Genomic DNA, 15,731 nt, shown 5'->3' with positions numbered 1-15,731 from the left:
TCATGTGTAATCTTTTAATTAGGTTTTCAAGAGCTTGGTGGCATTAAAAAGGTCTCTTGCATGTGTGCATCGTAATGAAGACCCCAAAAGATTTTCTCAAAGGATAAGAACTCGAAAGGCTCAAGTGAACTCGATCAGCCAACAAATGGTTAGACCCTCACCGCTGGATCATGTATCATGGAACTGATTTATATCGGCATTATTCATAGTTCATTTCGGTCCTCTATGTCCTAGGAACGCCATGTGAATGATTTCAAAGCTTTTTTTCTTTTCTTTTTTTTTTACAACAGCGCTGCACACAAACGTGTATGAGCGCAGTCAACAAAATTTTTAAAAAAAAATGATGGAAAGAAGAAGGAATAGCCGCTTGATTCTTCCAAAGAAAACCTTCAGAATTATAAGCTGCAAAGAAGGCCATCAAGTTGGCCATACTGTTCGCCTCCTGATAAACATGGGTGGCTCAAAAAAAACCACACCCTCTTGCTAGTCTTCGAGTGTCGTAGAACAGCGACTAGCCGCCTACATCGCTAGGCCAACCTCGAACCCACTCGATCACCGTAGTCGAGTTCCCTTCGAGGTGAATACAGGCTGCACCCAAAGCATGCCTTGCATAAGAGATGCCCTCCCACGTAGCTCTATGCTCAGCACTAATGACAAATATGTTGAAGATCCGCCGGCCCCAGCCACCACAAGTCTGACATTGTGGTCTTTGATAACAAAGCCCATACTCCTGCTTCTTCTTTCCTCACCAACACTGCCATCATTTTCAAGCATCAAGATTCTTTGTCTCATACTTATCAGCTTACTGATATACGAGAACAAACAAATGCACGCCTAGAAACAAAAGGTTCGAATTTATCAGCAGACATGATCTAATGGGTCAAAGATAAACGATAGCGAAGTCAACAAAGCAACTCGACTTCTCCCAAGAAAAACCTAAGCAACATAGCTTGGTGACTCATATTTTTGAGTTGCTGAAACACATTTGTCCTTGTCGAAGTGCTACATGCATCCCCTAAGAATGTGCAAGCTTGGTTGGGGTCCAGCCCAAAAGGGGTTGCCATATATCACGAGCTAAGTCCTACTTGCCTATCCGGATAGAAGGGAGACATACCACTTTGTAAAGTTCTCATAATATTTTTTATATAGACCTCGAGGGTGTTAACGCTCGCCGATCATCTTTTTCTAGAATGACAGTGGAAAAAGGGATTGCAGAGGAGACAAGTGCCGGCCAGCGGACACAGTCCCGTAGGCAATTTGTCTTCGGCTTTTACTGTTCCTCTGGTTTGTTCAACTTGTAGCGGTCCAACTTTGCCATATCCAGGAAAACAGCTTATCCAACGAGGAAAGTCTTGCTCATGAATTCCAACGAGGTCATTATTTGAGCTCCGGTACATACAGTCTATGAACATACATGGCATCAGTCTTATGAATCTCACATCCATCCCCATTACCGTCGGTTTGAAGGCTGTAAGTGCTCTGTTACCCAACAAAAAAAAAAAAAAGGCTTTTTAGTGCTCTAAAAAGCCTCTTTAGTTGAGTTCTCGCTACCGCCAACAAATCCTAGATAAAAATCAAACACGGAACTCGATCCAATCATGCACTACCCCATGAAAGACCCCACATCGATCTATCAATGGGAACCGAGACAGCCGGTTAGATGTCATGCGAGTTGCTCGAATCTTGTGGCGATAAGCATCGCCACACTTCCCATCTTGCTTTTGGGATCTTGGTGTCGGAAGCTAGCGAGCTACTTACTACCCCTTCGTGCTGTCCTAGCAATAGCGTTGCCTCCTGGCCCACAAATGCACCATTGGAGACACCAAGTGAACACTTTGGCATCTCATAAAAGGTACTTGCCATTTTTGGTAAGAGAACCTAGATCATGACTCAGATATCATTCACCTCCTCCTAGTGCTTACAAGGCTAAAAACATCACACCAGGGAGTGCCGTTCCTTTTGGATGCATGATGGGGTCAAAGGACGCCGTCCTGGGCTGGGGCCTCAAGAAGCTCCAACTATACCGTGTGGCTTTTCCACCTAAGTCACCTATGTGTATGTTGTTACAGTTTAATTTTGGAGTCTGTTGTAGAGTTTGATGTCTTTCACATTGTAGATTTAGCATTGCCTGGAAACAAGAAATGCTTCAAAAAAAAAAATATGTTTCAATGAAACTTCATGCTTATGTTGCTCCTCAAAATTTACATTTCGCGACATTAAATAATATGCATTGTTGTGTAAACTTGGATGGGAAGAAAAAGGATGCAAGCCAAATGATTGAAATGTAGTTTAAAATGGGAAACCTCTAATATACCGAATCTTTGCAAGCGAATATCAGCTTCAAGAAGCTCACTTTCATCATCTATTACTGTTACATTAAAACATCCACTCTCAAAATCTCAAGCCTGCACTCGGCTTTCGAAACACTTGCTTATTTCAAATGTTCTCATAAAATTTACTTTCCTGTACCGGCATGTGTTCCCAATTCGCATGACTAGGATCCGATGCTTAACCAACTCAAAATATCTCCAGCATAGCAGCATTCCGCCAGCCACATTTGACCTTCCATATGAGAGCCATAAAATCAAGTAGAAGCATATATCAACACCTATGTCGAGTCTAAACATCGACAGCCCCTAGTAAAGGCATTGCTCATTCTAATCTTACCATTAAAGCTCAGTCCGTCCAAACAGTGGCCCTAACAACTGCTAAGTACTCTTAAACTTACCAGTATTTTCCTTCGTAAGGAAGGTGATCGAACAGATTAAAGCAACCAGCAGCTCCAACTACTCCAATGTGTCTGCAAAGTACTAGATTGCACTACAATTACAAACATTAGCACAATTTCAGCCTCGCAGAGACCTCCGCATAGGAAGATAACCCCATCAGAACTGACAGTCTAATAGGACAGCTGAAGGCGCATGGCCCTTTCATTAGCATGACATCAGTTACATCTCATGAGAGACATTTAAATGTTATTTTTGTGAATCAAACTACTACTATGTTAATGAAAGAGGCATGCCACAACAACTCCTGTTTGGTTATCCCACAAAACCATCTGCTTGCAGCAAATCAGTTCACAATTTGAGCGACATTCATATAAATGAACAATGGCTATTAAAACCAATAGCGTGCTTCTGAAAATTACAACAAACCCAACATTGCACAACACAGCAGATACAGCATCAGCGTGTCAGATAGCGGCATCTTCACATGCAAACACAGCAACACAAATGCTTATCGTGCAAGCTGAAGAACTAATTACAGGGTAAGCCAATCAAGGGCGGCGACCTAACTAAATTCCTCCCAAAATAATGATGAAAAAAAATGGTTCACACTTTGGAGAGGATCAGCTTTCAACAGCAAACAAACAAGACCTCTGGTTGTCACTTTCACTCACCACCCAGGTTTACCATCCTTCAATACTCTGATGCTGAGACCATTGAATCTTCCCGTCACTTCACTCACCACCTAGGTTTAGCGAACCATCCTTCATTAGTCTGACACTGAGACTGTTGAATCTTCCTCTCGAGTAGTGCCTTGACGCCTTCCTCCAATCTGTTCCAGTTTTCATCATTGCAACAAATTCATCATAGCTGATTCGACCATCCTGCAAATGTACAAACAATCGGAGGAGCTTGAGAGCAATGAAGAAAGAAGGTATCGATTTCAGCAGCTAGTAAAGAATTACCTTGTCTGTGTCAACTTCCTGTAAGATATCATTTGCCACATCCATGCTGTCAGTAGCCCCAGCTCCATCTTCCACCAGAGCCTCTCGGAGCTCCTCCGCCTCAATGAAGCCATTGCCATCCTTATCAAAGTATGAGAAGGCTTTGCGGAGATGTTCATCATCTGCCATCCTCTGTAAATGAAGAGATACTGCAAGAAACTCCCCATAGTCTAGCTTTCCTTTTCCATTGGTATCTACCTGTTCCCACAAACTCGATCAATTAGAAGACGTGGTTTTTTTCTGTTTTTAAGCATGTTTTAGATGCAGAAGAGGATAGGCATCCATTAAAAAAAAAAAATCAAAGATTGGTTAACAGAATCTGCAGTTTACTGTTCACTGCCTAGCAAGAAGCAATTTTCATTTGTGAAAAAAGAAATCCAGATAACCCATGTAGATGATTTGATCAATACACAAGTACAAATATCTACTAGCATTTGTCTATAGATGCAGATATTGAGGGTATGCTTGGAAGCACAGGTAAATCATCATATATGATGGCTTCACATAATTCTTAAAATTACAAGTTAAGATTCTATGACATTAGGTGTTTGGTTGTGTAATTAGTCACTTTTCTTTTTAACTTTTAAATTCATAAAAACATGATTTTGAGAATTTCTACTTTGAGTAGAATTTTTAAAATTCAAATCTCCCTTTATCATCTTACATTTTTTAAAAAAATTTTGAAACTTCCCTTTACTGACAACCAAGCACCTTCTAAAAAACCTCATCCTCTAAACTTCAAAAATTTCAAAATCAAGGAAAGAATAAAATCATGATTTTGAAATAAAAAACTATCAAATGCTGCCTGAATATGATGCAATAGAAAAAAAATCAGTAACTCTAGAAAAAACTCATATGACCGTGAAAGTGTCATTTGATATATCTTGAATCTGTCCAAACAATTCAATACATGTCCCAGGGATTTGGGACTGATTTAGAATGAAATGGATGAAATTTGGGAGAGAAACAATAAAATATTCAGAGATAAGAAGATAATCTGAGAGAAACAGACAGAAGATTTATGTTATCAAAAAGGGCAATGAATCAAACTCCAAAATAGAAGCTTTAAAATAAATTCATGAATTGGTCCTTTTGATTCGCACATCAATCAAAATACTATAAATTTGCACACAAAAACATTAAAAAGTATAGGAGATAAACTAATGAATAATGTTGAATAATTTAAATTCCAAAAATTCTTAGAAGAAGCAGAAGAGAAAGCCCTTGATCCGTGAAAGAAGGCTTTTTAAAATCAACCACAAGGAAACAGCAATTAACATCAATTGGAAAAGATTTTTTATTGTTTTATGACTTAAGATGATCTTGCTGATCGATCTGATGCAGTCTAGAGGCATGGTATCCATATAATACATGTCTCCTACATAAAAAGATTGCATCTACTTTGATTTATGGGAAAATGGGACATATAATTAGGTTTTGCAGGTTTTTGCTTTTTTTTTCCTAATCAAAACCTTTATCAAGAATTGTCTGCACGTATGCAAGCCAAATTAATCTGTTGAAAGTTTTTTGGGAACTTGCAGAATGATCAGGGTGCCACTATAGTAACCATAAGAAAGAGGCCTAATCAACTTGGTAGAGAGTGGTCAACTCATCCGTCTCCTTTACCATTCAGAGTGCTTTTTTCCAAAGTATGCCACCTCGTGGCATTCACGAAATTACCATTTTGCAATAACTAGGCATGAATGCTTTCATATAAGACAAATTTATTTAATGTCTGTTTTGCTGCATTCCACTTAAACCTTAAAATATATGTTGTCTTAATATGCAGAAATGAAAGTTTTTTTGGAGGATATAGTTTAGATATAGATTATTCTACTACAAAGAAAAGAGAAGGCCTCCCTCCTTGATAACCTCCACCCAACGCACGCACACACAAAAAAAAAGAATAATTTTAAAATTGCATTCTCTTTGCATTTGATATACATAGCTAAATTAAAATTTGGCAACACATACAAGTGAAGTATACTTACAGCTTCAATAAGCATCTGCACTTCAGACTCCACAAGATGGGAACCAAATTTTGCAAGTCCATGTTTCAGTTCCTCGTATGAAACACTACCATCATTATCAGTGTCCATCATCTTAAACATATCTTTTATGTCTTCAACTTCTTCAATAGACAAATGATCTGCAATGACCTAATTAACAAAAATCCATTAAAGATACAGATATGTTTAAATCAATCTAAGAACAAAAGACAAGGTGTTGAAAAGGCATAGGATATTAGGGCCAACAGCCAAAATGCCAACTAACCCTCAAAGCTCTCCTTTTAAATCTATTCATCCTTGAAAACTGTTTGAGCCTTGACTTGACAACATCTCCAAGAGGAACATTTGGAGCTTTTTTAGCATTTTGAAGCCAAGGATGTTCTGCAAGAAAGAAAATAAGGTATGACAATGGTCCGATCTAATTACTGAGATGAAAAAGGAAGAGAGAAGGTGATCTCTGCTAGTCCATTGCATCTTCATCTGATATGTGACGTACAAAAAGTAAATCTCCTTTTAATTTTATATTACAGCTGGGTGCTTGGTCATATGCCTACTATATCCTAACACCGTCTGCTCAAAGCCAAAATGGTGCATATCCTATATATAACCATGCGGCCACATATTCTCAATGTTTCCCTCTTCTCTCTGTCCTATCTCTATTTCCCAGCAACTTCATTTTACCTCCATTCCTTGGTAGTTTTGCATGATCTGACATCTGCAGACAGCATCCACGTAGACAGATTCTTTTTCCTTAGATAGGATAATGATTATAAATCTAGTGCGATGATATAAGACCTTGAGGCTAGATAGGTTTCCTGAGGGTGATTTATTGTCTCTATATTCTACAAGTAATAATGAAAATTTTGGGTTAGAATCAAGATCCGCCGTACCGACATACCGGTGGGCACCAGTACCGTACCAAACCGAATAGGGTCATACCGACCCGGTTCGGGGACAGCGAGCGCGAAAGCTCAGGGCCCCGCGTGCGCGAAACACGTTTTCGTGCGTTTTCCTCATTTCTCCACTTAAAACCGCAACCGACCAACGCGTTTTCCGGCATCGTTTTTCTTGTAGATGCGTTTTCCGCGCGGGATTTCCTTCCTTCTTTCCGAGCCTTCTCGTTTCTTCTCCTCTCTCCTCCGCTCTTCTCCCACGAGCAAGAGCCAACGAGGATCGCCCCAACGAGGATCGCCCCAACGAGGCCCGGTACCAGTAAGTCTCGTCTTTCTCTTCTTCCTCTTCTTCTCCTCTTTCTCTTCTTCTTCCTCTTCTTTTTCTCTTTCTTACTCTTCTTTCCTGTTCTTCTTCTTCCTCTTCTTTCTTCTTCCCCGCGTCAGTACCAAGCGGTACCGGTGCGAACCAGACTGGTTCGCACTGGTACGCAGCAGGAACCGGTCGGTTCCAGGCCGGTTCAGCATACCTTGGTTAGAATCCTACATGGCATCTCAATTTTAGTTTGTAGGATATTGACAAGCCTTTATCTTTGCTATAGGAGATATTATAATAACTGTCGCGAGCGAGCATTTGCACTTGTTGACTATCCTTTGAGAAAATAAGTATGCACATAAAAGCATATAGATTTAAGAAAATTATTGCAGATTCTAGACAACAAATGTATCTTAAGTAGATCTATGGAAATGAATTCCTCAATATTGAGTAGCATTTTTAATGATCAAAATGTGTCATAAATCTAAAGACACCTAGCACAAGCATTTTCATTAACTTAAACCTCTTATAATAGGGTAAGAATATGTAATTTCTGATGTTCAAGGGAAAAAGGAACCAGCATATGTAAGAATATGATCAAGAAAACAAGGGGCAACAAACTAAAGACGAGTTTCCGCAATTACTGCGGTAGCAACAACTGTAAACCCTATCTACCCAGTGCCTGACAAGAAGTCCAATTAATCACACTTCTATCAATCAACTCAGCAACACCAGTCAGCAACAAATATTAAAGCAATTTAGGGAAGTTAAATCAAAAGTGACATAAGGTCCTTTGCCAAAATTTCAGTGGTTTTGAAAATGAAACTCCATTTTGATTATCCAATCCTTGCATACATGGTCCAGACATTTATCCAAATAACCCAAGCTAAATAGATACGGAAAGTGTGGAAAGTCGTGTAAACATGAATCATTGAGGTTCAAGACAATCAGTTGTTTTAATATTAATTGTTGATTTAATAATAACAACACTCCATATCACATTCCAAGGAGGTGAAAAACAATGTAATATGATCAGCGTCCATAGACCATTCCAAGGAGATTGGCAGAGTCAAAAACTATTTCACTATAGAAAATATTGGATAATTAATGATTCATGAATAACAAGGTGCAGAACAAAGATATGGTCTGCACATGTTTGATAGAAGGGTTATATAAATACAAAGGGGAAAATAATGCAGTATAGCAGTAGGAATGCCAGTACATGCATATGGCTATAAAAAGTTAGAAACATCCTCATTAAAAGAAAAAGTTAAAAACATGACATTGACCACATGATTTTTACAAAATCAACAGGCTTCGAACACTATAATCAAAAGATATTGATAAAATAAAACAGGTTCTAATGGAAACACTAAATACAGAAGACTAATAAGATCAAAGTAGCCAAGAAAGCTCAGTACATCCAACTTAAATCACTAACAAAGAAAAAATAGAGCTAGCAATAATTAGGCCATGTTTTGAAAAGAAAAGTTCTCCAAAACTTCTGTAGAAAGATATCATCGCAAGCTTAAGCAGATAAACCTCATCTTTCCACTGGAGCGAAGAAGCATGAGTTAATAGAATGATGGAAAGCTCTTGTTATATTCTTTCAAGAAATAAAATATGAAGAGCAAATTCAAAAGAAGCAGTTGAGGAATGAAGATTAAATTTCAACATTTTCATTTTATATTAATGTCACTGAAAATTGTTTTGGATACAGAAGAATCACAAAATTTTGAAGCACATAAATAACTTTCGGATACTAGGAACACCTAATTAGAAATTAACACTTCTCTTCCTGGTTGCTATAATAGAATCTTATATACAGACTGTGAAAAGTACTTTCCATTATCTCAAAATCTAGTATATGATATGAACGGTAATAAAATAATCATGAAATGTGTTTATATGAACAGTGAGAGGCTGCTTTATCAATGGGATTATAAAACTATTATGTGACAAAATTCACAGCTTGAAAAGATTGCAACAAGAATTTGATCCTTCACAGGATAGTCTGACGAAATATTTAATAAAACTATGGTCTTACTTCTAGCTTGCAGACTCTATCTTCAAGAAATGAATAGTAAGTACCCATAAGAGCTTAGAATATTTCTAAATCCAGTTAAAACTCATGACACAAGTGAAATCTAAAAAAGTTCTCATCCTCTCAATTAAAAAAAAAAAAAACTGGTTGCAACATCCAACCACTTGAAATCACCAGCCAGAACACATATTCAATCCAGTTCCATAACTGTGGGATCAGACCATATTAAATCAATAGGCAGCATTTACAGAGAAATAGGATATGGAAAAGCTCTAGAAAAATCAATCTAATGTCACCAATATTAACTCGATTAGGCATTCGACATAAAATTGAGTAATTGAGGAAAATGCAGGTTGACAAAGCTATCACTTCGAGTTTTCATTTTCCTTCTATGCAGTCTTTAAAAACAGTTATGGTCCATAGGCAGCTAAAAAACCAAATTGCACTCACGCAGTCACTCTGATGCCTAAGAAAATGGCAGCCAAAAAATATAATGTCAGTAAACGTATAAAAGTAACTGAAAGATAAATCATAACAAGATAAAGAAGAAATGATAAATTAAGGAAACATATTGTATGCAGGTTGACAAAGCTATCACTTTGAGTTCTCATTTTCCTTGTATGCAGTCTTTAAAATGACTTATGGTGCATAGGCAGCTAAAAACCAAATTGCATTCAGGCAGTCACACTGATGCCTAAGCAAATGGCAGCCAAAAATCTATAACGTTCATGAACATATAAAAGCAACTGAAAGATAAATTATAACAAGGTAAAGAAGAAATGATAAATTAAGCAAACATTATAAGTGCTTGAGAACTTGTCTTAATGTACTGCATGTTAGATAGTAAGATAACAAATTCTCTGACAAATTGCGTGATAGGATTAATTATGTATTTAAAAAAACATGCTTAACAATTGAGGTCACTTAATACTCAAGCAGCTCTGAAGAAGAATCAGGACATTGTTTGCTCAAAATAAAGTCCATTTGATGTTGCCACCAACATAAGCATATCCTGGCTATTTAGATACTTGGTGCTTTGTCAGTTTAAGTAAACGATCCTTGTTGGCAGTCAAGCCCTAAGCAAGGCATTGAAGGAAGCAGGTGTCCATCTAAATGTAGGCATCATCTGCTTTCTGAGATTTTGCTTATATTCAAGCAACTAAACTTGAACAATTTGATCTTAATATGTTACACGAAAAAATAATCCCTCTCACACCTATATTCAACTCATCTCCTACTAAATGTGTGCGCACTTGTACACACATATATACACAAAGCGAACTCCAATGAAACATCCATTGGTTGTTCAAATGGAACATTCAACTGTCACACACAATGTAAGATGGAAAATCTAACAAAGAAAGGTAAATTGGGATTACTGCTATCATTCATAGAGGCCAAAGAGGAGAAACATCCATCTGTAGCCAGGACATTCAACTATCACACAATCATGATGTAAGATGGAAAATGGGGTTCAACAATTAAGAGTCCAACAAAGAAAAATTGAATCTATGTTACATGGGTTCGGATTTGGAAGTTAGGTACAGGTATGTGTCTAGGGGTCAGATTCGTCTTATCCCCAACTCTTAAGATATGAGGACCTAGCTAAAAAAGGATCTCAAGTAGGATAAGAGTATGCGGACACGTCACCTCAATTATATTTTTCTTAGTCCGAATGCATATTTATACAAATTTGTTGGTTATATATATAATTTTTCTACTTTACAGACATTCATATTTTGTTTTGTACACACTCTTGGTGTTGGGAGTAAAATAATTTTCACCAAAATAAGGGCTTGATAGTTGACAATAGTGTTAATAAGACCTGAATGTAGGTTTAATGTGAAACAGGGACTGAACTTAAGTTTTCTTCTTTAAGTCGATGAGATCACAGCCATCCGTCATATTCTCCTCTCTTTAATAATCCATGTGCAATGGATGTGCCATTGTCCTACTAAAAAAACCCTAACTTTACACCCTTTCCCTTTCTCATCATTCTCGATGGCCTTGACTCAGCAGCGACCTCTCACAATATCCGACTACGACATCCTCTTCATCCATGCCGATCAATCCATCGGTCTTCTCCTTCGTCCGCTAATGACCTCGTTAGCCCAATCAAGCCTATTGACAACTTGCCTCATCACATGTGGGCGCCCTGCAATAGCTCCCCTCCAGTCCTTCTTCCCTCTCCTCCATCTCTACTCTTGGAATTTTAGGACCCAAGTCTGTGGGCGCTTTCCATGAGTCGGTCTCATACCATGCAACCATACCCATGTCGACATTGGTATGTCTCGGTTGGTTGGTAAGTCCGGGTATCGTAGACTGGGACCACTGCTACTGCTAATAGAGTCCAAAAAGGAGAGATAGATAGAAAAAAAAAAAACCAGATTCAAATAGATATCAGAATATACGCAAGAATCCATAATACCCAAGAAAGCATTACACGAAATCAAGGGGACAAGATTATCATGGAAGAAACTATGTCAACATTGGTTTGGCATAGGGGATAAAATGAGATCTAAGAAAGGGAAAGGAAAAGAGAGAAATGGACACACTTCCAAGTACACCATGCTTCCTGTATCTCTCCATATGCTTCACATATCTCTCCATAATCATCAATCCTTATCTCACGTGCATTGCACTGCACAACACAAGTAGTAAATAGAGATTAGAGACCTAGAAGGAGAATTGCCAGGATGACCAACACACCATCCATACCACAGATAAGCACGCTTCTGTCTCAACAACCGTTGGTCTTCTAAGGATGGCAGACAGTAACACCAGGGGTCAATTCTAGTTCTATAACGAATCCCTACTAGAATTTCTTGGTGGAGAATCTTGGACAAACAACTGGAAGTAACACAGCTCGACCAATCTAGATGGTAAAATTTGCCCATCATTTGTTGATCTTCATCAAATAAGAATCATCACTTAGCAGCATTAGGATTGTTATTGTCAATTAAAAATCAATGGAAAAAACTGTGATGACAGCAAAACTTTGATCGATGGAGCCTTGCAACCAGTAGCAATATTCATGATTTTTTTTGGATAAAAAAATGGGCAGAGCCCAATCCATTCATTAAAATAATGAAAGGATATAAATAAAGTTTTGAACTTCAGATTTTACAATGATATTACATATACTTTATCTTCATTCTGACATTCCTAAATTAGTTGTCAAGGAAATATAAGGCACTATGTTCGATTAGTTCAAGTGAATTCCAAGTGGTTATAAGACATATGAATGTTGAGCAATTGAAAATTAGATTTTGTAACAAGATTTAGCAATACCACCAGAAATTAAACCATCAACAGGCAAAAGCAACCAAATCAAGGCTAGTAAACCATGAAGACTTTTAATACACAGTCTCATCTAAAATCTACTTGATGGTTACAAAGTTCATTCAGCAAATAAGCACAATAATTTCAGCACATGAGCCAGCAAAAGAATAAGATATAACATACCTAAAACTTGCTTTGCTGTTAGTCTAAGTTTTGGGTCAGGCTCCAACATCTGTCGGACCAGATTCTTAGCATTTTCTGAAACACTTGGCCATGGTTCACGCTTAAAATCTATAGCCCCCCGAAGAATGGCTTGTGCAACCCCTTGTTCAGTTTCTGCAATTTAAACATATTAAATTCTTCATCAGAAAATGGTTTTTTTACAAAATTATATCAAAATCAATCTCAACTTAATAAACTCCAGTTAAGAAGAGCTTGTTCTAGTAAGGCAGAAGAAATATCCCTTTCCAGAAGAACAGAAGGAATGCAGGGCTGGCTTTAAAGATAGAGGAGGACAGATTTCGTTAGCAAAGAAAGAGAACAAAGAAAAACTTACCAGCCCAAAATGGTGGAACTCCACATAATAGAATGTAGAGAATAACTCCTGCACTCCATATATCTATCTCTGGGCCATAATTTCGCTTCAGGACTTCGGGAGCCATGTAGTATGGACTTCCTACAATCTCAGAGAATCTTTCTCCTAGAAGTCCAAAAGGCAAATATTAGCAAACATAACAGAACAAATGTTAAAATCAGGAAAATTAAAAAAGAAGTCCCCAGTATCTGACAATTTACTAGTTTAAAGGATAAGTCAGTTAATGATTCTAAGGTATATAATGTGACTATTGCATGCCAAGCAATTTAAGAATACAAAGACACACGCTTGAGACAGCAACAAGACCTGGATGATTTGCAGTTCAGCTGCTCAAAAAGGTGAGCTGTAGATCAAGTCCTATCAAACAACCTGACTGAGAGATGAGCATACATGCTAAAATTATTTATTGCAAAACTAAGAAGAATATGATAATAAACAAGTACGCTGAGAGAGGTGCAAAAGTTGAAATGGTCGACGACCAAGTCATGGGAAACAAATGTAGATGTTATACAAGAATGTAAACAGAAGGTCTGAGCCCACACAAGAAGAGGAGCTCATTCTTATGTCCAAGGGTTAAAAAAAGGGAACACGAGTTAAGATAACATGAGCGGAATTGCGAAAGGATATAAGAATATCTAGTAGCGTGCAGTGACATCGGAGATAATCCTTAACAGGGGTAATTGATGAGAAATACTTCATCAAGTTAACGCCAAATAGTTGGGCCAAGGCTTCAACAACTCATGGTTATGTTTGTACATTATTTTGGTAGTTCTGAAAAAGACTCTTATTTGAATTAAAAAAAGTTATCTTTTCAAAAAAATAAATTAGAGCAAATACTGACATTGAGCCATTAGCATCATATTTGACTCAAATTAAACAACAATGTCACGCTACCAAACTAATTTCTTCCTAATACTGAAGCCTTGTTAAGAGAAACTGGTAAAAAGGAAAAAGAAAAGCATGAAAAGAGACATTGTATATAGCGTCCACTTCTTTGTGATTACAATTCACAAGCAGCCAATGCCAGACAAATCAGTCTTCCTCCTCTTTCCTCTTTCATCTTCGTCTTCATTATCGTGCACCAGGCTCCCCAAAATGGCAAATTTGATTTTATAGCACGTTTACACTACTGCTTCTCTTCAGTATATGCGTCCAATTACCCCAGCTAAGCAAATGCAATCTCAATGCAGCAATTACTGTAGCGGCAATTGCTTCCATAACTAGCCAAGCTTCGTAATTAGGCAGGCATCATCTCCATAATAATGATAACATATTCCAACTGGAAGTAATATTACCATAATTCATCAAAAAGCATCCATACTTTCGGCAAACCCAAACAGATAAAGTGGAAAAGAAGAAGGAAAGAAATCGCTCCCCTACTTACCAGGCTTGAAGAATATCGACAACCCGAAATCGATCGCCTTCAGCGGCGAGTTCTCCTTCTTGTTGGCAAAGAGGAAGTTCTCCGGCTTGAGGTCCCGGTGGATCACCCCATGCCGGTGGCAGAGCTGGACGACCTCGACGATGGTCCGGGTGACGGCGGCGGCGGCCCGCTCGGTGTAATGCCCCCGCGCCACGATGCGGTCGAAAAGCTCGCCACCCTCGCACAACTCCATCACCAAATGCACCGCATTCTCGTCCTCGCACGCCTCCTTCAAGCTCACAATGCTGGGGCTTTTGGGGAGGTGCCGCATGATCGCCACCTCCCGCCGGACGTCCTCGACGTCGATGGCCGTTCGGAGCTTCCGCTTCGAGATCGACTTGCAGGCAAGAAGCTCTTTCGTATCGTGGTCCATACAGAGATAGGTGACCCCGAACTCGCCTCTCCCGAGCTCGCGGTCGAGGAGGTACTTCTCCTCGATGCCGCCGGAGAGGGCCGCATCGCAGGCGCCGTCGGTCAGGACGGTCAGCCGCTTGGGGTGCCCACCGGCGGCGCCGTTGTGGTGGTGGTGGTTCTTGGCGCCGGCGCCGGCGGCTTGGTGGTGGTGCGCGGCGGGGAAGTGGGACTTGACGTCCTCCCGGGCGACCGCGGCCGGCGAGCGGCAGCAGTTGCCCATCTCGTGGCGGCGATCCGGCGATCCCCACTCCTCTTCTTGTTGGATTCCGAGGCCGAAAACCTACGGGCGGGACGCTAGGGTTTCACATCATGCGCTACAGAGAACCTAGAAAGAGAAGACGCCTCACCGACCTCAGTCTCCAAGAAGACTTTATTTTTTGCACTGGATTTAGACTTTTAGAGAACTAGACAGAGAGACAGAGAGAGAGGGTGGGAGCGTTGGGTTTGTAGCTTTAGAATGGAAGGCTGGGGCTGAGACCTTTGTCGGGTACACCGAAAAGAACAACGGAACGGAACGGAACGGAACGGGGTTTGGGAGCAACCGGTGTTGGTAGGTAGTTCTACCACCCCCAAATGACTTACAGGGCTTTTATTTTGGACAGTCATGTTTCGGTTCCATCTCTTTTGTATTCTTTCATTCTTTCCAACTTTATAAGCTACATTTACATATGTTGCAAAAAAAAAAATTCTTCTTCGTTCATACGACAATGCAAATGCACCCCTTGCAACTCCAGTTTATGAACTTCCCTCTCACCTTATATCAGGGAAGAAGGACGGCTTTTTTTTTTTTTTTTTGGCTCTCTCTCTGTCTTTCTCTGTGGGTGGGGTCTACCAATGAATGGAGGCCTTGAGGCCTTGGGAGGAGGATTTCTTTTTTGTATTGATGAAAGGAAGGGGGTGGGTGAGGGAATATGGGAGTTTGGAAAGGTGGGATGGGGATCGAGGGGCAGGAATGGTGGTGTATCGTGTAGTGTAATACGGTGGTATTCCTTGGAGCCCGGGTTCCGACTCAGACTGCTGGGGCCATC

The 15,731-nt window shown here is 39.4% G+C and overlaps 1 protein-coding gene across 1 annotated transcript; it reads right to left on the bottom strand.

Annotated features, from left to right (window-relative positions):
• Positions 1-3,100: 3,100 nt before the first annotated feature.
• Positions 3,101-15,435, bottom strand: LOC103718329 (calcium-dependent protein kinase 3-like). Its single transcript, XM_008807103.6, has 7 exons — positions 14,251-15,435; positions 12,828-12,971; positions 12,455-12,607; positions 6,005-6,120; positions 5,722-5,889; positions 3,692-3,928; positions 3,101-3,610 (listed from the first exon to the last, which is right to left on the bottom strand). Exons 1-7 carry the CDS (start codon positions 14,921-14,923, stop codon positions 3,461-3,463), a joined length of 1,641 nt encoding a protein of 546 aa, XP_008805325.1. The 5' UTR covers positions 14,924-15,435; the 3' UTR covers positions 3,101-3,460.
• Positions 15,436-15,731: the final 296 nt, after the last annotated feature.

This window comes from Phoenix dactylifera, chromosome 8 (genome assembly GCF_051530095.1).
Source record: "Phoenix dactylifera cultivar Ajwa chromosome 8, Ajwa_hap1_PhDact_Kaust_v1.1, whole genome shotgun sequence".
NCBI lineage: Eukaryota > Viridiplantae > Streptophyta > Magnoliopsida > Arecales > Arecaceae > Phoenix > Phoenix dactylifera.
The sequence above is the reverse complement of the archived record's forward strand: the minus strand, read 5'-3'. Positions and strand labels throughout refer to the sequence as shown.